The sequence below is a fragment of the Kogia breviceps genome, chromosome 5, assembly GCF_026419965.1.
Source record: "Kogia breviceps isolate mKogBre1 chromosome 5, mKogBre1 haplotype 1, whole genome shotgun sequence".
Lineage (NCBI taxonomy): Eukaryota > Metazoa > Chordata > Mammalia > Artiodactyla > Physeteridae > Kogia > Kogia breviceps.
This window is the reverse complement of record NC_081314.1, coordinates 81,304,023-81,329,148: the sequence shown is the minus strand read 5'-3', so window position 1 is coordinate 81,329,148 and position 25,126 is coordinate 81,304,023. Positions and strand designations below refer to the sequence as shown.

General features: G+C 51.0%; 1 protein-coding gene across 8 annotated transcripts in view; it reads right to left on the bottom strand.

Annotated features, from left to right (window-relative positions):
* MYLK (myosin light chain kinase) overlaps positions 1 to 25,126 on the bottom strand; it is a 281,962-nt gene that overhangs the window by 56,111 nt on the left and 200,725 nt on the right. For 7 of the 8 annotated variants that reach the window (XM_067034429.1, XM_059064332.2, XM_067034430.1 and 4 more), the window contains 2 exons: positions 20,701 to 20,817; positions 12,497 to 12,583 (listed from right to left, as the gene is read on the bottom strand). In XM_067034429.1, coding sequence (XP_066890530.1) covers positions 12,497 to 12,583; positions 20,701 to 20,817 — 204 coding nt within the window. Of the gene's footprint in view, positions 1 to 12,496; positions 12,584 to 20,267; positions 20,344 to 20,700; positions 20,818 to 25,126 lie in introns of those variants that run through there. The other variant, XM_067034436.1, reaches the window with a different exon arrangement.

Here is a 25,126-nt window from a genome sequence, read left to right as displayed (position 1 = left end):
TGCGATAGAATGGGTGAATTTTACTGTATGTAAATTATAATATGAAAAATGGGAAAGAGTTGTTTAACCAATGAGATCCTCCCTAACCACACTATATCAAATAGCTGTGGTTTTATAATAGATTATCCTTGTTTTTAGGAAATATATACTGAAGTATTGAGGTATAGAGGACACCACATGTGCAACTTACTTTCAAACTGTTCATAAACAATAATGTGTACGTATGTATGTATACGTGTATATGTGTTTGTGATGAGATAGAAGGAAAGAGAGGTTGAAAAATAGAGGAAGAGAAGGAGAGAGAACATATGATAAAGCAAAAATGATAAAACATTAATATTTGAAGAATGTGAATGAAGGGTATACAAGAAATATTTGTACTATTTTCGCAACTTTTCCATAGTTCTGAAATTATTTCAAAATAAAAGTTAAACAATGTTTTATCCAGCCAACATGATGTAGTTGTTCAAATGAGGGAGAATGAGAAAGCAGCATCTGTTGAAGAGATGGCTGGGAGGTGGGACACAGGGTGGACTTGAGGACTCGAGATGATCTGACCTGGAGAGAAGAGCCCCACTGATCAGGAACAGAGCGACTCAGAGTAGAGAGTTAGGGTGATGTTTGGTGGAGAGTGGCTGGGGCACAGGGCTGGTTTCAGAGAGCAGTGGCACGAAGATGGCGTGACAATTTAAAGAAAATAAAAAATTCAGTTCCTCGGTCACACTAGTCACATTTCAAGTGCTCATAGCCATGCATGTTTAGTGGCTTCCATACTGTGTAGACAGAGAGCACTGCTATCATCACAGAAAGTTCTGTTTGACAGTGCTGGTCTAGAAGGTCAAGTTTGAGAGTTAGGTCTCTGTCCTGAGTAACAGGATGTCCTGATACAAACAGCAGTCCAACTGGGCTAGAGGACCCCTGAAGGTCTTTCCAGTTCCAGGGCACAAGAATATCCAATTAGGGCTTCCCTGGTGGCACAGTAGTTGGGAGTCTGTCTGCCGATGCAGGGGATATGGGTTTGTGCCCCGGTCTGGGAGGATCCCACATGCCGCGGAGCGGCTGGGCCCATGAGCCATGGCCGCTGAGCCTGCACGTCTGGAGCCTGTGCTCCGCGGCGGGAGAGGCCACAGCAGTGAGAGGCCCGCATACCGCAAAAAAATAAAACAAAACAAACAAACAAAAAAGAATATCCAATTGCCATACTCTTAGGAGAAACACATCAAGGTCCAGCCTTGGCAAAGGCAGCAGAAAAGAAAATACAAATAAGAGACGGAAGAAAAGTTAAAAGAATTTTGGGGCTAAACAAGAGGGAGGAACAAAGATTTCTCAGGGACTTCTTGCTTGAATAAATGGGAAAAATTTTATCGATGGAACATGGAATCTAGGAGTGAAAGATGAGGAGTTTGGCTTGGCTCAAGAGAATGTGGTCGATGAAAGAGTTTAATCTGTGTATTGGCTAGAAGCCCAGGATCAGAATTCTAGAGATAGTTGGTGGAAGCTGAACGAGAAAGATTTCAGGATCCAACATGCAATCATTAATGGAAACTGTGAGGATGGGTCAGTTCTTTGGGGGAAAGAGTACAGTGAACGATGAGAAAGGGCCAGGGACTGATCTGAGGTGATGCTCGCAGAGGGGAGCTGGGATGGAGGAGAGGGGCTGTGGAAGGACTGTCCCTGAAACCCAGGGTGGAGGAGGATGGGCCCTGGAAAATACGACCAGCATCAGGTGATGGGTGGTATTTGAGAGGGCAGGTTCTGTGGGATGGTGGGGTCAGAAGTTGCTCTAGAGTAGATTCTCAAGGAAACAGCTAGGGAGTCAACTAATCCATCAAGAATTCTGGAGGTGAAAGGGACAAAGAGAAGCAGGGTGAAGAAGAGGAAATGTCAAGCTAATGTTTCTTCCAAGGTGAGAGAGAACAGGTGTGAAAGCAGAAGGCTAGGACTAGGTGGAGAGGGAGAGCCCAGAGATGCTAGCAGGGAAGAGCCGGGAAAGCCAGATCCCTCGGGAGTGGGTACTGGATGGGATACGGAACCCTCAGAATTGGCTGAGCCACAAAGCACCTGCTTCTCTGCATCCAGGGCAGCTGGAAGGGAGACGGCACAACTGGAAGAGAGCAGCCCTCAAGGGAAGGAAAGAGGGGCTCCTACCAGAGCCGGGATCTGACCTCCTGGGAGAGGGAAAGCCATCTCTTCAGATGAACTGTGTGGAGGGCTGTTGTTATGGGCTGAGTGGTGTCCCCAGCGGTTCATACGTTGAAGCCCTAGCCCCTAATACCTCAGAATATGACTATATTTGGAGACAGGAACTTTAAAGAGGTGACTAAATTAAAAGGAGGCTGTTAGGGTGGACCCTAATCCAAACCGACTGGTGTCCTTATAAGAACAGGAAATTTGGGCACACGGAGAGACACCAGGGATGCACACACAGAAAAAGGGCCATGTGAGGCAAGAAGCCCACCACCTGCAGGCCAAGGAGAGAGGCCTCAGAAGAAACCAAACCTGCCGACACCTGATCTCAGACTTCCAGCTTCCAGAACCGTGAGACAAGACATTCCTGCTGTTTAGGTCACCCAGTCTGCGGTACTTTGTTATGGCAGCCCTAGCACACTGCAGCTGTGGATGAGCTCTGGGGGCAGGGAAGGAGGGTGCCAGCCCCTGGAGTGGTGGGCTAGGAGTTACTCAGAAGGCAAGCAAGGGCTCAAAGTGAAAGCAGATGACTCCAAAGTGCCCTCCTATGTTATTCTTGGGGGCTCTGGGTAAACCTACATGGCCAGAAGTAGAGCCTGAACTAATAGCAATATTTCTATGTTACAGTTAAGTAAGATTGAAGGCCAAAGTTTTATGGTAGTTCTACAAATTTTGAGCATCTCCTGTTTGAACTGGTTAGCATTTGAAACTGGGTTGGTTCCTATCAGTAACAACTATTTGAAACGTTAGCAATGTTCTGTATCTTATTCTATACATATTTTATGGGACCTTCTGCTGAAATCCATTAATTGCGTTCTGGGCTTAGGAGAACATATTTAATGGATTAGAAAGCAGAGTCAATGGATTCTAAACCTGGTTTCTCGTAGAGAGCTAGACTCAGCAAATTGAGTTTCTAACCCATGATGTCATCATCCTTTTTCTCATTGGGTTCTTACCCCAACCAAATACAAGCAGGGCACTTCACGTTGTTTCCATTTCATGAAAAAGGAGATGGATTTGAATAAAAGTCAGATGACTTGCTGGGTTTATAAAACGACATGTGGCCAAGTTAGAAACAGGATTTAACCTTCTTGCTGCCCAGCGTATGGCTACTTTCCTCCTGTTTCCTCTTGACTCCAGTTGACACTTTGCCCCATCCTCAAATCAGGTCCTTGAAACCTTTCTCTGTCCCTTTGCAGAAAATGCAGTGGGCGTAGGCTCTGGCACTGGACTTGGGTTTGAATACTGCCCTGTTACTTCCTAAGCTGTGTGACTTACAGCCTGTTATTTAACCTCTTGGAGCTCCAGTTTCCTCATTCAAAGAATGTGGGAAGAATAAATAAAATTTGTTGTAAAGAATTAAGCTACATTGTAAAGAAGGTATAGCAATAAAGTGCAAGCTGTAACACCAGCCCTACCACCCATTCACCTTTCTTCCCCAAACACATCCCCAGAGGACTGCTCTGTACTTTGCTTCACCTGTTTAGTCTCCACACTGTAGGCCAGGTCAGCTTTATACCTAACATGAGGTCGCTAATGCTGCGCCTGAAGCTCCTTCCCCAGTTCAGGTCCTCAGAAGAGGGAAAGTTCTTGCTGGTCCAGATGTCCAAGCTCTCAGTACTTCTTGGGTCACTAACTAGTTTCTTTTCCTCTGGATGCACCCTTCTTATTATATTATTATTGCTGTCAGCCCTTTGTCCCTCACCCCCTTCTCCAGCACCCCAAACATCCTGTGCTGGCCATTGTCAGAGAGGAGTATTACAGAAGGAAAATAAAATCCAACCATCTTTGCAAACCCCAGACACAGGGTGAGGCAAGGAGGGCAGAGTGTCCTCCCTCTCCTTGCCACTGGGTCTGTCCCTCTCCCAGACAGTCATCGCTAGATGGCACACCCCTCCTGGTACAGCACTGCTTGAGCTCTAACTCAACTAGCTCAAACTCTAACTCCACAAACTTCTCTGAGTTCCTCTTTTTTATCCCTCTTTCTGCTGCCCTCATTTTTCCTGGAGCCCAGACCTGTCTCCTGGGCCCAACCATACATCCCACTACCCGACACCATCTCCCTAGGCACATACCACAAACCCAACACACCCAAATCCCAATCCAGGCTCTTCTCGCTGTACTGCTGCTCATTTCCATTTCTCCCAAGGCCCCCTCACTGCCCATATCCGGTCACAAACTGACATCTTTCAATTCCATCAACAAGATAACCTCCTTGGTCCCACTTCCACATCCCTGCTGTCACCATTCTAGTCCTAACTGTACCACCTCCTAGACCTCTGGTCCCCTGTCCCCACACTAATACATCCATCACTCGGTGGCCAAAATGGTCTTTCTCAAACGCAAGTCTGATGTCACTCCACTGTTGAAACCTCTCCAGTGGCTGCCCACTGCCTCGTAGGATCAAGTCCAACTCACCAGACAAGGGCCTTCAAGATTTGTCCCTGACTTTCATCCCCAGCCTTCTTTCTAACTCTTGGGGAACACCGTCACCCATGCCCTGTATGCTCAATGTCAGTGGTTCTCAAAATCTAGCGTGCATGATGATTACCCAGGAGACTTGCTGAAAACACAGATTCCTGACCTTCCTGGGGTGTGGATGTTGCTGGTTCCTGTGCCAGCTTCCAGGGGGCACTGCTCTGTACTCTACACTGAAGGCCTTTCAGTTTCTGCACTGCCAGGATTTTGCTGTCAACTCTTAGCTGACTCTTGCACATTCTGGGACGGGTCTCAGCTCACACATCACTGCTGCCAGGTTGGGTTCCATGCCCCTCCAACGTAGTTCAATCAGTAGTCATCACAAGGCACTGCAATTGCAGAAACCTGCTCCCAACACGCATATACCCCAGCAAGCTCCCTGGGGACAGGAATGGGGCCCATCCTGTTCATTTTCTGTATCCCCAGTGCGTAGCTCAGTATCTGGCACAGGCTACAAAACAGCTCTTAAAGGAATGAATGGAACCCCCGAGGATCTCTGTTAACATGGGAACTCCCGAGAACACTCCAACCCACCCCTGGGCTCTGATGCTCAGAGATAAAGCCCATTGGCTTGAATCCTTGTGCAACTTTTCACAAAAAGGAGAAGGTCCCTTGCTCTGTTACCAATTAGATCAAAGCTGCCAGGTGCTGGGCCTTCCACCCCAGACAGGGGACTGAGGCTGGAAGAAGTGAAGCAGCCCAATAAACACATCACAAATCAAAGCACTGAATTTAGAAGGTTCCTGGGAAACATGGGGCTGGGCTGGGAAGGCTGGCCTACAATTGTCTGGGTAATCCATCTTATGCTTTTGCCCCAGCCTGCCCCCACCCACCTAGTCCTGGCCTCATGAACCTTCCTCTGCCCTGGGAGGGCAGAGGTCGGCACCCCACAGAAGTTTCCAGACTGCTCAATCTGAAGACACATGAGTCCCTCTCTCCAGTGATCTCCGGAAAGATCAGAGCCAGCAATTGGGAGATAGTTACAGAACCTGAAGGTGGGTCTTACAGCTTCAAAAGGGTCTGAGATAATGGAAAGCCAAAGGGAATTGGGGAGGTGGCATGAACAGCCTAGGGTACAGGGAGGCCCCTGGATCTCTGCCTCTCTGGGGACATTTCCTTTTTTAGGTAGTTAGCTAAAAATAGACATTAAACCCTTCACAATTCCCAAAATCAGCATTAACTTTCTGCCACAAGCTCCTGAAGGGGACTCGGGTTGGATGATGTGTGGAGGGAGAGCACCCACCCTGCAGGGCTGTGTCAGAACAGGAGGGTGGAGGTGAGGACCTGGGGATGGAAGGCTGAATCTCACTGTCCTGCAGTGGGGGAGGCTCAGGGCTCCAAGGGACTTGAAAACCCCCCAACAATGTCCCTCTCCCTCGCCCCACACACATTAAGCCCTTTCCAACTCCTCCTTACAAACCTGTGGAAAAATATTAGTCATTTTCCCAGAATGAACATCGCTGGACAAATTTCCTATACACATCCCCTTATAGCAAAGGCTGTCACGTAAGAAGATTCCAGAGGAGCACTGCTCCTCTTGTTACTGCAAACACCCAGCCCTGAGCCCCCAGGGCACAGAACATCAGGACAGTTGTGAAAGAGGCAGCCCAGTATGGCCAGGACAGCAGTGTCCGTGTTGCTTGATGGGTATCCTCCAGGCCCTCCCCTGGAAGGACCCATCCTGCCATTGAACTGGCTTGTGGGAGACAATGGAAGAGCTGGGAAGGATCTGGAGGTGGCAGCCCAGGAGTGGAAGCACAGGTCCACCTGCATGGTGTGGTGGAGGGTGGCATGACCACCATCACTCTTCAGAGACCAGTATTTTGGTTGGGAGTAACCAGGAGTTGGTGCCAGCTTTCAAAGACATTCATGGAAATAGCCCCACTTCTCTCCCAGGGTCCCACATCTTTCCCTGTCAAGCAAGTCTTGATGCCAAGTCCTAATCTCTCCAGCATTTCCTTCCAGCCCTCTGAATCCTGGAGAGAGTTTGATCAAAAGAAAGATTTGATCCTGGAGAAAATCTTCTGGATAACTGGACACTGCCTTTGACATCCAAAGATGCTTTCAAGGTGACTGGTTTTGGTTTCAGAGAGAGACATACATACAGGAGACCAAGGCAAGATATCTAAGAGCATCGTAATCTGGGATAGTAGTCAGTGAGGTCAAAGTGACCGATATCAGAGGTGAAGCTCAAGGCCAAGGCCAGGCATGGAATATAAAGTGGTGTTCCACCTGCATCCTCCCCAGATCCCAGAAGCAGGGGAACTCATAAATACATTTGAAAAGTGAAATACTTATTATATCCCTACTTCACACCAGGCACTGAAATTTCAGAGATGGACAGGCACTGGTTCCTGTCCCCTAGTTGTAAAAGCACCTTGTGGATGTTCCTCTATCTGTTTTCTAAAAGACCATCAGCTTTATGGACTGATAGGAGGAACCCCTGAGCCTGTTATCGCACTGGCAGCGCCTCTCTGTATTTTCTCAAACCATCCTTCAGCCCCATCAATGCCTCTCTCACACAAAATTCCAGTCAGATCCCCTCCAGCTGGACACACTAAGCCTGGACTCTATGCATATGGCCTCCTTCCCATCAGGATATCTCTGCTACTGTGTGTTCATGCTTGCCGGAGCTTCTACCCTTCACGAACCAGATGATACAAAAGGTGTATCATCCCCACCTGCGTTGTATCACTCCAAAGAAAAGCATTCTACTGAACGGCTTATGTCAGAGCTGGAAAAGGCCTGGTGGGTCAGTCCGAGAAAGTCCCCATTTGACAGGTGCAGAGGGAGGAAGGGCTTTGACTAAGGCCACATGTTCAATTAGAGGCAGAACCAAGACATTCATTTCCTGCTCTCCAGCCCAGGGGCTGTTTGGCTATGCCCTGTGCCTGAGCACTGCCCCACCGGGCACAGTAAATGGGCATCTGGAGGTCCAACAAGGAAGGGTGTTGCTGTCTACCCACATCCCCCATCCCCGTCACAGGTGGGGATACTTCTCCCCTGGGCCCACGCACGTCTCTCTTGTTCTCTCTCCAAAGGTGGGAGACAACCCACTCTGGGCTGGAGGAGTGCATAAAGATTTCCAGGAGGGCTGAGACTGAATTCCCATCAAGATGGGGGAAAGCAGCCATAAAGGATAGTGGGACAATGGACAAAAATTGAATATGGGACCGTGGGTTAAACAGTATCGGTTCAATGTTAAATGTCCCGATTTTAATAATTGCATTGTGGTTATGTTCTTAGGAGACACATAGTAGATATTTAGAGGTCAAGGGCATGATGTCTCTGTTTGTAAACGGTATATATATGTCTATATGAGGAATGGTGAATACATATGAACAGATATAAGCGTATATATAGTATATATACAGTATATATAGATATATAGATACGAATATTTGATGAATGGTGTGTATATATATATATATATATGAGTTTATACATAGAGAATGACAAAACAATGGAACAAAATGCAAATAATTGATGAATCTAAGTAAAGGGTGTACAAGAGTTTCTTGTACTAGTCTTGCACCTTTTCTGTAAATTTGAAATTATATCAAAATAAAGTTAGAAAAAAATTCCCATTGAGAGGCATGCAGCAAAGACCCTGACAGGTCTTAAGACCCAGGGCAGCAGGGAAGCATGCCGGCTGTCACCCTCTTCTCCCCCCAGCTCTGACGGCAGTCAGACCTCTGTCCCCGCTGGTGGACAGTATCCACTGTGTGGACAGCACAAGGGATGGCCCTGAGACTATGGAAGGCACAGGGTGGTGTGGGAGGAAGGGAGATCAGGGTTGCCCTCGCAGGGCCCACATGTAACTAGCTGTGAGCTGTGAGGCTCTGGGCAAGACACTTTAGTTCTCTAAGACTCCGATTTGCTAATCTGTAAAATGGGAACAACTATTTGTAGCTCAGTGGAATAAGACTTGCCTGAAGTGACATAGATTGAGTGGCTAAGATGATGCCTGTTGCATGGGTGCTCAAAAAACTCTTTTGTGTGATGGGCAGGTGACCGAATCGGGGGCCCTCACGATAGTACCTGTGCATTCCTCCCTCCAGTCTCCCCTCACAAGAGGAGTGTTACAGTTCCTCCTCAACCAAACCACATTCCTCTCCTCTTTCATAACCTGGCCTAGCGTTTCCCTCATCCCAAAATCCTCATCCCCAAAATCCTCACTTCTGTACTCGTGAGTTGGTGTCTGTCAGGTTAACTTGTACTCTCGTCAGTTTGCTCACATCTGGCCCCTTGGGTTTGGGCAAATCAGCTTGGCTTTTCCCTCACGCTCCCCAGAGCTAGGCAGCAGCGGTGCCCCCAGGGGCTCTCAGGCCAGTGTGGACAGGTACCATCCACTTTCACACCTGACAGCTCCCTCACAGGACCAAACATCCGGGCTGGGGAGGGGAGGGCATGCAGACAGGGATCTGGCCACCATCTATTTGACAAGGAAACCACTCAGCCTTCCCTCGGTCACTGGAGGAAAGATGGATTTCCTGGTTAGATTAGGTACTTCCCAGCCCTTGATGAAAATGAACACACATACGTAGCCAGACCACTCAGCAACGTGAGAATCTGGGCTTTCCCATGGAAACAGAGATGTCTGGGACTGGGGACGGCAATGCTAAGAGAAAAAGGCAAGTTGCAGAGGTATACAGACTGCATAATTCCATTTCTGTGAGAAAAAAAATCCAACTGAAATATTTGCATGTGTATATGTGAATATTCAGAAAAAAGTAATTGTGGATATATTTGAGGAGGTGAGTGAAATTAGGGGTAAGATGAAAGAGGGCTTTCGCATTGTACTTGGTAAACTTCTGTACGAGTTAAAATGTGTAAACAAGAAGGCATGCATATTTAACTTATGTAACTGATAAATCATATAAATCATCCCCCAAAGTGAGAAAAGAACTGGGGGTGCAGACCTAAAAGACACCCCCTTCATTCCCTATCTCTGGGCAGCTGCCTTCTCAGGAGGCTCCTGGGAAGGAAGCCGCACAGTGGTACACAGGCACCCAGGAAACTCTGCAGGTTTCTAAGGAAAAACGCTGCTAATGCTCTCAGTGCCCCAGGGAGTGACAGGCTGGGTGATGGGGGGCAGGAGGTGTGGGACGACAGAGGAATTCAACATGGCCATTACTATACATAGAGACACACACTTCCATTCTTTTGGGAGTAAGACATCTGTCTGTAACTCCAACCTGAAGGCTTTCTACACAGAGTGAAATTCCCCTTCAGCAGACAAGCAGTGTCAGCTGGAGTTGATGCAGTCACGAATGTGTGTGTTTGCCACGGAGATGAAGCACTTGCAGCTGCCCCTCCCTTGGAGCAGCACTGCCCACTGAGCCCCCCTTCTCTGCATCCTTCAGAGGGGAAAGAACCATGGCGCCCAGACCCCACCAGAGCATCTTGCTCTCTCCCTAAAGGCAGGTGATGGAAATGCCCTGAGGACCTGGGCCTGGGGCCTGCGGTGGTTCCACATTTAATCGAGTTAGTAGAGTTAGACCCGGTTCTGCTTCCCAAGAGCAGCGGTGCCAGGGCACCAGGCTTCCTTCTGGACAGATGATTTCCAGCCCGGCTGACAGCACCTTGGAATGACCCAGGGGCGTAAACATACACTGAAGCCGGGACCCCACTGCCAGAGATTCTGATCTAATTAGTCTGGGGTGCAGCAGGGGGCAGTGGTTTTAAATGCTCCCCAGGTGAATCTCACATGCAGCCAGGGTTGAGAGCCCCTGCCCTGGAACCGCATGATGGCAACTTGGCTGGGGTTTTCCACAGCCTTCTCTTCTCCAGGGCAAAGAGCCCAGGTCCTGGGTCTGCTCATTGTCTCCAGTTTGTTTTTCTCTTTCACGGCTCTCCTCTGACCCCACCTCACTCCCCTCGGGATCTCACCAGAATAGATGTGCCAGAGCTGAGGACAGGAGGCTGCTGACCTCCCAGCTCAAACTCCAGGCACTCCTGCTTCTGCTCCCAGGAGAGGAGAACAATCGCATCAGACCCAGTTCACCATCACTTGGCGCTCTTAAGAGATTCCATGTCTCTCCCGAGGACTTTTTCCCATAACTAAATAGAACACAGGCCCAAGAAATCCTTTGGGAAGATAAAAATCATTAACCCATTCTCACTAGGTTTTTCTTAGAATTGTTTATGCATTGTCAACAACTTACTATTAAACGTCCACTTGTGATAATCGGAGGCTCCCAGTGGTTAAATATCCATGAGAAATCATCATTCCAATTTGGCTGCCCTGGCATACTGAAGGCTGAGCGTGCTTCTCACCCCCAAAAGCTTGGCTGGTATGTGCACGAGGAACCCAAGCTCCTCATTGGGAAGGTAAATAGGTTGCTTTGAAGAGATGAGAATAAAACTAAGTTACAGAACACTGCCTTGTAATGGAAAGAGAGAGGCAGCCTTTGAATTAATCTAGCTCACTTCCCTTTATTAGTATGGGTAATTAAGAGTTTGTCTTGTCTTTCGCTCTTTTAAAACACAGAGTGTGTTGGCGATGCCCAAGCAACCCTGTATCTTTTGTTAAAATTGGAGGTTTCGAAGCATACTTCTAACAAAATTAGACCAATAATTAATCAGTAGTGGAAGCCAGGGCTGCATTATGACCTTTGTGGAGTCTAAGCACTTTTGCCTTTGAAGGCTCCTTCCCTTCACTAAAGGAAAAAAAAAAAAATGTATATACTTACATACATACATACATAAATTATATTTTACAACTGCACTGGTATAAAGATGAGTATATTAATGTTATGAATTAAAACATTTTCTTTGACCTAAAAGTTAAATTTTCCCCTAATTTTATAAGATATTGAAATATTTTTGTGGGCCTGTAAAAGCGCCGTGGACCCTAGTCACAGCGCCTAAAAGCTTATAAGGGGTTCTGTGGGAAGCCAAGATCCAAAAAGAGGGAGAGAGTCAGGCAGAGTCATAGGAGAAGCCCCTTCCCTGCTTGGCTATTTAGTCCACAGCTGCAAGTTTGTTCTAAGAGATGCTGGTAAGGCCTTTCTATGAGCAGGTCACGGCACTGGCATCCTGAAAGGTGCACCCCTAAGTTGGCCCAGGTGGAGGCCCATGGAACTTAAAAAGGAGGAAGGAGGATGAGACACAGACACGTCACCGTGACCCTGGGAAGGGGACAGCCAATGGCAGAAGGGGAATGCTGAGTGCTGTGGGGGCTCACGGGAGGGCAGAGTTCCTTTCAGCTGGAGCAAAGACGAGCTCAGGGATGAGATGACTTTTCAGTGGGAGTCTGTCCCACAAGAGAGGTGCCAGGGCAAAGGCACAGAGGGAGGAACACAGGGGTGTCCAGTGCACATAGAGGAGCTCAGTTTGGCTTGAGGATGAAATAGGAGTAAGGAGCTGGGGGGCAGCGCTTGGAAAGAAAGGCTGAGGCTGGATGTCAGAATGTGTGCACACACGTGGCAGGTGTGCCAGGACGGCAACGTGTGAGAGGTTCACTTGCACGGGACTGGTGGGCTCTGGGGACCGCTGGGCACTCCAACCAGCAGTGATCTGGTCCGAGCCACTGTGTAAGAAGGTCTGTGTGGCAGGAAAGACTCAACTGGGAGAGATTAGGGGAAGGTCTCCCAGGGTTCTTGGTGGGAAGCACAAGGGGCCTGAGTGACGCTGCCAGAGGATGTGGATGTGTAAAACCACTCAGGCCTTGGAGAGGTGGGAGGGGTGAGAAAAGGCCAGTGGCTCGGTCACCGGGAGCTCACAGGGCTCCAGGGTGGTGGCAGGGGCCAGGCTCCGAGGAGCACAGGCAGGGAAGTGGCCGGCCCTCAGTCCCGGGTTTGCCTGGAAGAGCTGAACGAGTACTTACTCTCCGTTCCTAGCATGGAAGGAAGAGAGCTCTTTGGCCTCCGGGCTTTCATCTCCGGGGCCTTGGCGTTCTCACTGGTGGGGGCATCTGGAACAAAACAGGTAATGACAAACATGAGTAGGCAGCTGCCCAGGGAAGGAAGCAGAAGAGGCATTGCAATAAATATCCCACCTCAACCCCAACAAGTCCCTCCCGTCCCAGCTCTACTCTGAGGGCCCTCAGCGCCTGCTGGGCAGGCCAGGCACCTTCCTCTCAAGAGCACCAAAGAAGGAGTGTCCTCGCCACCCGGCCTTATAAATCAGGTGCAGAGCACAGCTGTCCTGAAGATGGATGGACAGTCTATCCTGGGAGCTGGGTAGCGCTTTTGCCTCTGCTGAAGGCACGGGCCGCCGGAATCGCATCACTGGCAGCGCTGGGGCACAGCCAGAGCCCCTCTGCACACCAATGCCTATCTTTTCCCTTCACTGGGTCCTAACTCACTTGGGCTAAACATTCTGGATTTCCAAAAGCCCGCTCTGTGTAGAGAGGTCTCTTGAACAGGGGAAGCGGGGGATGGGTTGCTGCCTTGGGCTCATGGTCTGGAGGGGGCTCGCAGCCTGTTGTCTCTGACTCTTGTACCAAGGGACACTGACACTCAGACCTCCAGACCAGATGAAGGCCTCTGAGCAGGCGGCCGGCATGCCTCACGGGCTCTGGACTGAGCCTTGGAGCCCTTGTGGGGGCTTCTGCACCCTCTCCAAAGCAGAGCCACTGGAACCCTGCAGTGGCAGCCTCTGGGCAGAGCTGCAACGCTGCCCAGGTGAGCGCACAACTCCGCAGGGCTGTCCTCCACTCCCCCTCCTTCCCATTCATGCCCAGTGTGGAAGGTGCTGGGGGAAACCCTCCCTTGTCAGGGCAGCAGGGCGACATAGCGCTGGGCTGGGTGGAAAAGGCCCTCACTGGGCCGAGAAGAGACTGGACTCTAGCAAGCTGCTGGGACCGGGATAAGAAGGAGCTGGCTGTACCGCTATCACTGGGCTCCAGCATTTTCCCCACAAGGAACTCTCTTCAGGGACTATGCCGGGTGCGGCGGGGTGGGGGGGAGCCTCCCCCTCCCAGCCCCTTCCTGTGCATCCTTTTCCTGCTCCTGAACAGGAAGCACAGAGGGAGGTGGGAGGGGGTGGGACTTTCCAGCTGACGCTTGGCCACATTCCTGTGGCCTGTCTGGGGAGGAAGGGCCATCTCCCTGTCCCCGCCTCCACGGCAGGGCAATCCCAGACTCTAACACGTGTTCTCGCCTAGACTGGGCTTCTGGGGCTTTGCGGGGTGGGCTCGGAAGCACAGAACTAGGGGCTGGGCAGGTACACTTCCCTTGACATTTGCACATCAGGCTGCCATAAACCAAGGTCATGGGGTGAGTCTATGGTTCCCTGTCTGGGGCCCTCCCTTCTTCCCTTCCTTCAAGACCAGCACCTTCTGACAGCACCAATGACAATTCAAAGAAAGGCGCACCCAGAAATTTCTTTGTTTTCCCCCGCTTTTAAGGAAGAGGAGGCGAGGACAGAGTGTGCACAGACAGTCCTCTCTCTTCCTTGGCGTAAGTACTCGCTTTGCCGTCTTTTTCCCAGTGAGTTCCGGGGCATCCGAGGAGGGAGACAAGGAAGGACCAAGATTTTATTTTAATTGATGGGGAAACTGAGGCATAAGCAAGCAAAGGAGGAGAGGCCCAGTTTTCCTGGGCTCCTGAAAGAAAGGAGACGGGGACTGAGATTCCTTCTCTCCTCGTGGGGTCACGATGGGCTTTGCTTCTAAGCATCATTAGAGTAGGGATGAAGAGAAGAGGGCTCTAGTTGCAGCTTTGTCATCAGCAATCCTGGGATCGTGGGCAAATAACTTCAGCTGCCCCGGGTCTCTGTTTCCACATTTGTACAAGGGAAACTACACTTATTTTCTCTGCCTCACAGCCCTCTCTAGGGAGAGAATGCATGCGACAGTGATCATTTACCTGTTCATTCATTTCTCCTGTTCGCCCCATTCCTCGCCTCCTTCCCAAATCTGCCTTAGAATCCTCCACCTTCACAAAGCCCCCCCCCACCCCCCACATAGGCCCCTGCTGCATGTCTCCTGCCTCCTCATCCGTCCTCAGCTCTTGGGTGCCTGCTTGTGAGTACACCACCCCATCATGTGCTTTGAGCCTTGTTTGTAGATGTTCCTTATCTTTCCATCTGGCGCTGAGGCAAGGGGCTCAAGTTTCCCTGGCAGACCAGGCACACCGCCAGACTTGGAGCCCCACAGGGGTGGAACGAGCCCCCTCTTCCCTCTGCAGCACCCCCACCCCCTGTGGGCTGTACCTGCACCACGAGCCACTAGCCATCAATCTGTCCATGAGAACCACAGCAAGGAGTGGGCCGAGAGGACCACGTGCTTAATCAGAACCAGCTTTGTGTTCACATGGCTGCCCAGGGGATAAAAATAATAGTAATAAAAGTTTAAGAGCAGCATGTATTTTCTGTCTGTTTTAATCAGTTTGTGATGAAACTGAACTCCATTTCTAGATCTGGGCCCCAGGGCTGGAGTCCTTTGCTGGTCTGCTGGTGCCCCCAAAGAAGCAGGAGGGAGGAAGGTGGTGGTGTGAGGAGTGGGGGGGGGGCTCAACATAGAGAGGAAAACGTGTCCTTATATGGACAATGCCTCACCCCTTCCACTCCTGGGCTGGCTCTGGGCTCAGCCTTCCAGTGCAGCATTTCTTCTTCTGTCTCCCCTGAGAGAGGTCATTCCCAGAGCTGCAACCCTAGGCAGGGGGAGTGAGGTCTTGGGAGGCTTCTGGGAGGGGGGTCTGAGCTTCCAGGAGCCCCAGGAGGGAGCAGGGCAGAGGGGCTGGCCTCTCTCTCTCTCTCTGCCCAGGAGCAAGCAGCATGCTGGCAAAATCAGGAGGGAGAGAGCTCTCTGGTCAGCATGAGTGCCTTCCTGGCTCTGCAGGCTGGTGACTGTGAGTCCTTGGGCAAGTTCCTGACCTTATTCACCAGGAAAAAGGGAATAACAACACCCCAACAGAGGAGTGAATGAGATGTGGAGTAAGAGCTGGCATTTATTGGGTACTCAGGCCGTGCCTGGCACGATGCTAAGTGCTTTACACCCATGTTTCAGGTTGAACCACACCATTTGCCAATATTCAAGTGTTTTTGACCTACTAAAATAGCAATTTTATTTAGTTCAACCTAATACATTTTAGCTGCCTGAGACAATATAAAGAACAAATGGGAGTGGGAGCAGACCGAGGCCAACAAAAGAAGTGGGGGTCGGCTCAGCCACAGTCAGAAGGGCTCCCTGGCCATGGAGGCAGTGGACCACAGTGGCTACAGGAGCCAAGGTGTGGGTTTAAATCCCCACCCAGCTACTTATTAGCTGCATACACCTCAAATTAGGCTTTAAACTCCCTTCTTAGAGTTGCAAATCGCCCCGAGTTGCCAAATCCAGTGGCTAATGCTCAGGCTCATCTTATTCTACCCGGCAGAGCCTTCTGACACATTGATCTCCATCATTCCTTTCTTATTGAAATGATCACCCTTTGGCCTCTGGGACACCCCTCTCTGCTTGATTTCTTCCTGTCTCACCATGGCCAGTCCTTCTCCGTCTCCTTCGCAGACCTCTGTCCTGCCTTACTGGTCAGTGTTGGACTCTCTCCTTCCCTCCTCCATCCACATCCACCCCTGGGGACCTCATCTACTCCCAGGGCATTCAGTGGCCTCATGAAGATGGCTCCTCATGTCCTGCCTCTAACCCCGACCTCCCTCCTCACCTTAAACTTCACACACACGAAAGTCTTGACTGTCCCTCACCCCTACCCATTTTGATCTTAGTAGGTGGTACCACCATTGACCTGTGCTCCCTCACGAAAACCAAGGGTCACCTTTGACTTCTCTTTCTCTCTGTCTATTTCCAATTCATCAACAGATCTTATCAGCTGTACTGTCAAAACATTATAAATCTGGTCATTTCCCACCTCTTCCATAGAGTCTAAGCTGCCATCATCTCACGCCTGGGCTATCATGGCAACCTCGAATCTGCTCTCCCTCTTACCCCTCCTGGGTCTGGTCACCGCCTGAGTGATCCTTTACAACGGCCAGGGCTGTCCCACTGCACTTATAATAAAATCCAGCGTCCTGGTCACAGCCTACATGGCCTTGCAGATCTGGTCCTCCTCTGTCTCATTTCCTACCGCTCTGCCCCTGGCCCGGGGCTCGGCCACCCTGGCCTCCTTACATCTCCTTCTGGGAGTGTCTCCCGTACAGTCTCAGCTCAGGGTTTTGCTCCTGTTCCTCACCTCTGCCGTGCTACTGCTGGGACTCCTTCCCAAATTCCTTCAGGCTTCTGTTCAAATGCCTCTTCCTCGGAGAGTCCTCACCCTCTCCAACAATAGCACGCTCCCCCATCACCCTGTTTTGCTTTCTTCACAGCATGTGTTGTTGCCTGAGATCGTATGACATATCTGTTCATCCGTTTTTTTGTCTCTCCCTCACTCGAATGTAAAGGCTCTGAGAACAGGAACTTGTTTTGTTCACTGCTTTTAACCCCAGCCCCAGCAGCAGAACGGGTGCTGACATACGGGTTGACAGAAGGCCCATGGGAACGCCACCTCCTACCAAACGCACACACCAGCCTCCATGGTTACAAAGCCCCTGATCTCACTGGTAGCTGAGGCCGGATGCCCTTGGCAAGGTGGCTGGGAAGGGTGGCCTGATCTGCCCGGTCTTGGGATTTGGGCCTACAAAGGGCTTTGCTTCCTCACTTCTCACCTGGGTCTGAATGAGAGGCAGTGGGCCACTCGGGCAAGAGGTGCAGAAGGACACTTCCCAGCAAGAAGGGCTGTTGGTAAGGAAGACCTGGATCTCTCGGACAGTGGGCACTGCCATGTTATTCACTAGACAGGGAGGCCGTGCGGGTGGTGGAAAGGTGCGGTCTTTGGAACCAGACACACCTGGGTTGGAGTCCTGCCAGGGTAACTCATGCCAGGAAGTCATGTGACTCCCTGTGCAGGGTGGCTCGAAGGGCCTGGGCTTTGGGATCAGAGACACCCAGGGAAACGGCATCTCCTGCTTACCGTCTGAGTGACTGGGGAAGGCTGCTGACCCTCGCTGAGCCTGGGTTTTCCCACTGAGAAAGATACCCTGCCCAACTGCTGCATAAACTAAAAATGCACAAGAGTTTCTGGCCATTGAAGGTCAGCTTTTTCTCCTCCTGGGTGAGTTTTCTGACAAGTCCTTACTGACCCCAGGCTTCAGCTGCCTTCTGTGGTACAAGTTGACATGTCTGCTGCTAACCTGGAAGGAATGGCGGTATGACCATAATCAAGAAAGTGCACAGAGCACCCTTTTTCTTATGGAAACAACCCAAAAGGCAGGATTAAAAGAGCCAGATGTGCTGCATTATAAAGGCTACCTCCCTCTGTCTTTTCTATAAGAGGGAAGAAGTAGTGTGGCTAATACGGAACAGCCAATGAGCCAAAGTCATTTTCGTGAGGTCTTGAAATACATCATTCTATTAGCCACAGATATATAGTCTAAATGGTGTCCAGCACAGCCTACGTGAGTGATAGTGAGTGACTGTCGGGGGCAGGGCCAGCCTGACATCAGCATTAGCTGTGGTCCCCACCGCGAGAGGAGAAGGACCTTGCAGCCCCTTAGGAGGGAAGCAAGACTGGTCTTATCCAGAGGTTTAGCAGGGCAGCTGCAGATGGAGAGCAATGGAAGACCCTGCCCAAAAACTAGGCTTCAAAGTTCAGTCAAGGTTACTTCTTAGGGCAAGTGGTTCTTCACTGTATTTTAATTCATGACTTCTTTTAAGAATTTGTTTAAAAACTGTGGACCCTTTCTTCAGAAAAATGCTCTAATCCACAAACACATAAAAGTTTGCCTATAATATCAAAGGGTGCATGGGCCCACGGGGACCTCTAAGCCAGGTACTATGGCCTAAGGGTGCGGGGAGAGATGAGAGGATCGGGGACAGAGCAGGACCTGAAGCCTATTTAGCTGAGAGGAGTACAAGGGGAAAGATGCTGAAAGGGGGTGGGAGAGCAGCTCAGGAGCCTGTAGTCCTTTCCTATTTGCCCAGAGGTGGCTCTTGATGGAAAGATAAAGCTAAATGTGGCAGGAAGGACAAGAACATAGCTCCAGGTGTAGCAACAGGGAAAAGAGTGGGTGTGGAGGGGGGCTGCCCTTCCCTTTTTCTCTTTGAAAAAATACAACCCTCCCCCCCCCAATTAACCCAGAGTTGGCCCTGTTATCTCAGCTGGTCTCCCTCTCATCCCCTTCCTAGCACTTCTCCTAAGACCCACATCCCAGTCTGTAGTCTGAGGCCAAACCCTGCAGAGGCCCCTCTGAAGGAACCATAGATACATTATGATGGCCAAGATTAGAAGGAGACCAAGTTAGGGGCAAAGAAAGCCCTTTAAGTTGCAGAATGAATTCCCCAAACCTTAAAAAAAAAAAAAAAAAAAAAAAAGAATCCCCAAATGTATTCTCTAGGAAAAAGGAAATTTTTTAAAATGAGCCATTTGCTCTTTCTGGAAAAGGTGCTGACACTTTGCAGATAAGGAGAATGAATTGCCCGTCCTGCCTTCAGCTAGCCATGTAAATAGGACCCAAAGAGGCTAGGGATTCCCAAAGCAGATAACCTCATTAACAGGCGGGGCTTCCTTCTGGAACCAGCATGGGTCCCAAGTGTGGCGTTGTTAGAGATAGGTTTCTGGGGTCAAGTTCCCAGAAACATTGTTTTTTAAATTGCAGTACCTGTCTGGAAAGAAGCAGAACTCTGACCTGGGTGGGTGACAAGAGTAATCAGAAGCAGCAGCCCCTAGCCTCAAAACATGTGTTTCAAGCCCCCCTCTGAACTGACCATACACTTTGACCCATGGAATCTGCTTCCTTAGACTCAAGAGCCCCTGTGACAAACACATTCACAGAACTCCAGGGAGACACCCACAATATTCTATAGTTTCAGGTTTACTGTTGGCTACTGACAAGTTGATTTGTGTTGCCATTATGTTTTTTTAAAAGACTTTTGTTTTTAAGACTCTCTTTTCTTTTCTCCCACTCATTATGTATCACGGGTGTCGGCTTTTATGATCAGGAAATCATATTACAAAATCCAGAATGGAGACAATGATTCCACATCTTGTGGAATGGGGGTGAAACAGGTTAGGGGTTTAGAAGTCAAGTGATTACATTCAAAGTCAGAGGAACAACAAAGCTGGTCTTCAAGATGCCTTATTTGGACACTAGCTTTTAACGTGTCACTGATAGTTACTAACCAGGCATTTCAAGGGCAAGAAATTGTTTTCCCCAAACTACCTTTTCAGACAGTTGCAGGCAAGTAACGAAATACCAAGAAAGGGCACTGGATTGAAAGTCCCAAGATGGGACTCTGGCCCTGGCTTGGCCCTCAATAGAGCAGGGAACCTCATGAGGGAAGCTTTCCCTCTCTGAACAGCCTGGGTGTCCCATCCCGTCAAGTGAGGGTGGTGGCTTAAACCATCTACTTCCAAGCCTCTAATTCTAACCCTACACAGAGGAGGAAAGGAGAGTCACAAACACACTACCTGCATTTCTTTAGGACAAATCCCCGTTCCTCACAGCTTGGACTCGCCCCTTCCTCACAAGAAACTCCACTCAGATCTGGTAAGCCTCTCCGTCTCCACGCGTCTCTTCCTCTCCCTCTGCTGTATTATGATTACTTTTCTCTAACTGCAGAGGCAGGCCTGTCCCCATTACCCGAAGCCTCAGCCCCTACTCACCTCCTGGAGGAAGTGTCCCCACTCGGACCTCACTCTCTCCCCTCTTCCTCACGGCTCTGTTCAGCTGGCACTGACACGTGCTCGCTGCGGCTTGTAAAATACTATGTAGTCATTTTCCTGTGGGTGTGTCTTTTCTCCTCCTGCCCTGTCTCAGCCGTCCCTGCCTGGCATGTGGGCGTCAGGACTGGGTAGGGGGGTGAGCAGCCCTCTTCCCAGCCGGGGGCAGGGCTGTGAGGACACAGGGGACCACCAAGTAGAGCTCCTACTTTCCTTCCCGTCTCGTTGTTCTGCAGAAGATGGTTTGTCACCCACAAAGTGAACGCCTCAGGTTGGGATGGCAGCCTCGGCTGCAGCCCCCGTTCAGGTACGGTGGGAAGGGGGCGCTGAGAAAGGGGGATTCTATGTGTGGCAGGGGTAGGTGGGCACGACCTACCGTCCACGGTGACTTGGCAGGAACACTCAGCCTGGCCGGCGCTGTTCTTGGCTACGCACTTGTATAAGCCTCTGTCCTCGGGCAGGGCCTTCTCAATGGACACGGAGCACAGCGAGCCTGAGCAGGAAGAGGAACATGTGTTGAGTGGACCAGGTCTGAGCCCAACACCTGCCGGGCACTTGGAGCATCAGAGCGAGTGTTATTCACACACCCAGAAATCAGAGGCTCTGTGGGAACCAACCTGCTCACCCAACCAAAGCCAAGGCACTTTTTGCTGATAACCCAGATCCAAAATAACTGATCCCTAAATATACCCAACCGCCCCCCACCCACCCCAGCAAGTTCTCTCCTGGGGATATGATAGAAAGGTAAGAAGAAGAGAGAGAAACAGCCTCTGCCTTGGGAGAGCATCAGCACAATAGACGGGGCAGATGGACCCAGGCCCTCACACTGGATGTCACCAAGAGAGACAAGCAGTGGTCAGACTCGGGTCTGCAGACTGTGGGAGGGACAGTGGCAGGTGAGGACACTCGGCCCTGCTTACAGCAATGCTTCTGGGAATGCATCCTAGAAAAGGGCATTTTGAACAAAGAGGTGAGGGGGGAGGGCGGGAGCCCCTGTCCAGCAGGGACACTGGCCTGTGGGCAGATCTGTTGGGAGGAGACAGTGACCAGCCTGGGACCCTGGAGCTGGCTTTTCAGGAATGGTATCTGAGTTGAGAATCATGGCCGATGAGGGGCCCTGGGCTGGGAGAGGGGCTCTGTGGGGCTGCCTCTCTCAGTGCAGGGTCCTTTGGTCCCCTAAGAGAGGGATGGCCTTCTTTTCCACGGGGCTACCCTTGCCCCAGCACACCTCTTCTGGCCTGGTTGGGGGAAGGAGGGGTCAGGCTGGGTATGAACAGAAGTCTGGTCCTCACCCATCCTAGCTCTCTCATCCCAGGGCTGGCTACTTCCCTGGTGGACACGTTTGGAGAGTTTCCCTTAGGGGGTGGGGAGACACATCTGAGGACTGGGCTTGCTGGGCCAGGCAGGAGGGCAGCAGTACCCTCGTTCCTGCCATCGGACACACACACAAGCCAGCAGCACGGCGTCCTGCCCAAAGCTGCCCTGTCGTCAGGGCAGCCGTCATCATACGAGGAGGAGGATACAGCCGGAGCCACGTGCATCCTGCCGCCTGGAGCCACTGGCCGCGGACACCTCCCTTTCCGCCACACTGCCCGGCACAAGTCACTGGCTCTGAGCGGGCAGAGCTGTGTGCATCCCAGGTGTGTATGCGAAGCAGCATGGTCTTTGATCTCAAAAGTCCCCGCACCCCCATTAGACAGATGCACAGACTTGACCAACAAATACCAGGATATTCAGAGAGAGGAAGGGTGACGTCAGTTCTGCCCAGAGAACCTCACTGAGGCTGGAGGAGAAAGCAGAGACAGAATAGTTCTCTTTACCTCCTGGCACATGGGTAAGGTCTTCAACAGGGAAACCTCAGTCCTGTCGACCCCTTGGGGCAGGATGGCTGATCTGCTCCCCTCCCTCCTACACTCTCGCTGAGACCCCACCTCTCAGAAGGACCTCACTATGCTCTCCCACCACCGGGGTCGGCGATGCCTCAGGATCTCTTCCCATTGTGGCTAGGAGACGGAATCTGCAGACACTGCAGCAGAAAGGAGTTAGGTTTTGGATTTTTAGGAACTCTGTTGTGAAAGCAAAAACTACGAAGCTCAGGAATCAGGGAATGAGGGTTACTATCTTCTAGAGAGAGGAATTTCCATTCATCCGGGAGGGCAGGGGCATGCGAAGATGACCTCTGACCCCAAACTTGAGGCTTAGAAGAAACGGACCCCATCTTGCCATTTTCCCTCAGTCTGAGGCTAAGGCTCGGGGAGCAGATCTCCTACTGCCAACAGACATCCTGGTTGGATCCTTGATTGTCTCTCATCTTCAGTCCCCCAGCTGCCTTCAGCCTTAAACCCAAATGGGACAAAACAGTAGCGAGACCCCCAGGAGAGGTGGAGCATGTAGACCACAGCCCTTGCCCTTCACGCGGGGGGAAAGCATCAGAAAGGCAGTTTTTCCAAGCCGCTCAGAGCCTGGACCCCTGGCCATGTGCGTGGGCTGGGGGAGGGCCCCCGGCAGGCTTGGAAGCTGGGCTGGCCCAGATGGAAGCATCTGGTATTTCCTGTGGGACAGCTTATTCCTGACCTCCAGAAGAAAAACTGTTTCCCAGAGTTTTTTTTTGAGACGCCGCAGCCTGGTGGGGAATTTTGAGAGGAAGGTTAGGGGGATGGGAACCAGGGATCCAATGAAGAGCTCAGCTAGACCGGTCCCTGGGAGAGCCCCTCAAGGCCACAGAGTCTGAAGACCACTCCACCATCTTGTGCTTTCTCTGAGTGTGTGGGGAGAGGAGGCATGGGGTGTACGAGGTAGAGGGAGGGGTCCCAAGCCCTAGAGGCGCTGCTCCGAGGCTGCCCTCAGTCAGCAGTGTCTCCTGACCTGGTCCCCCGGCATGCCGGGACAGTACAACTCAGCTCCAGGTCACCTCCTCAGGGATGGTGCCTTCCTTGCCATCTCTAAGCACCCCTGGCCATAGGTGGACCTCTTCTGTGCCCTGAGTTCACCTTTATCAGAGCTTGTCTCCCAAGGCCATTACTGAAACACAGCCTCTCTCCCACGCTAGATCATGGAGGGCAGTGACTGTGACTGTTATGAATGTTTTTCCTGAGCCTGGAATGCAGTCAGTTTAAAAACAAAAAATTGCCGTTCTGAGAATGTCCAAGGCATATTTCTGGAGCAGGTGATCTGGTAGGATCTATGCAACAGAAAGTCACGAACACTTAATCAAACATAACCTACCATTGAAAAAGATAGTATAGTTTCTAAAAGGGAAAAAAAAATGCCTAACTCAGAATTCTTCAAGTGGATTATGCATACAATGAAAAGGGCTAGAAGCCTCACACATAGTAGGTGCTGTATAAATCCTTGTGTTTTTGTAGATTGGACTTACACAGGTTTTGAAAAAGCCTTTGCAAGATCCCACACTGAAGGCACACTGAAGGCAATTAAAAATGAATCATCGGTTGACAGCAGCAACAAAAATGAACCCTCATTCATAGATGGGGAGAAATGTTTGCCAGGCACAGAAGCCTGGCCCGGCGACAGGAAACAAGGCATAAAGATGAAAGCACTTCTCAGGAGCAGCGCAGAGCTCACTGGCCAGCCATGGGCCTCCCAGTCCTGGGCCGAGGGCTGAGCAGCGCTGCTGCAGGTCCAGAAGGGGCCTGGTGAGGCCACTCTGCAGGCCTGGAGGGCAGGCCCAGCTGCTGTAAGTGAGCACCATCTGCCCTGCCGTTCTGGGGGATGCAAGAAGAGCAAGGACATCTCCACAGGTCCCTCCAAGAATGAACAGTCAACTCAACTGACTGCCATCACACCTCTCCTGCTCTCCTTGGTGCTAGACAGAGTGGACATAATCATGTTTTGGGGGGCCTGTGGGCTATGAGCCCTATCCAAGTACAGGGTTCAGAGAAGCACCCCTGAAACCTATCAACAGTGCCCACCAGCAGTAGGTCACAGACACACACATTGATGGGGGACGAGCACAAGAGTCTGTCATGGCCAGAGGCCCCAGGGACAACAGTCTGGGAAGGAGTCCTGGAGGAAGCGAATCTTGATCTTAGATGAGGTAACAGAAGGGGAGTCAGGGAGGCGGGGGTGGAGAGGATGCTCAGTAGTGTGTGAAGGATGGGGAAACCCACTTAGCAACCCCCCTTCTCCCTACAAACCCCTCAAAATACCAGCTTCCTTCCTTATTTCCACTGGTGCCATCATTGTGACCCAGTCACCCACACACGGACACTCAGTGCTCCTCCACCCCTTCCTCTCCTTTACCCCAGCCGCCCACCCTTCCAAGCCAGGCAAGAGGTTCTGTTAATTCTGCCTTTGCTTCTTGCACTGGTTATCTCCTGTCTGTGGCCATGGCTACCTTGTTCGTCCAGGCCTCACCACCTTTCTCCCCACCCTCTTCGGTAAGCTCCTTCCTTGTCTTTGGGCCCAGAATCAATGAAAACCCCCCCGTAAACCAGGCTTTGTGTCTATTGCTCTCCATTCCCAACTCTTACATGGCTCCCTACTGCCTTTAGAATGGAGTTCCTTAGCATGATAGAGGATGGAATGGGGCCGCGCCTCCCTCTCGAGCCCAGATGATGCTGGGAGCGGGCCTGCCTTGGCTGCTGCCTGCGTTCCTGCTTGGGAAGCCCACACCCTCCCTCTCCTGCTGTGAGCCCTGCCTGCCTTCACACTTCAGATCAAGGCCCTGCTCTTTCACCACCAGCCTCTCCCTGCGGCCCAGCACTCAGCTCCCTCTCCTCTCACTCCCAGCAGCTCATCATCAGCGCTTGGCTGGAAGAGGTTTATCACTGTGCGTGTGTGTC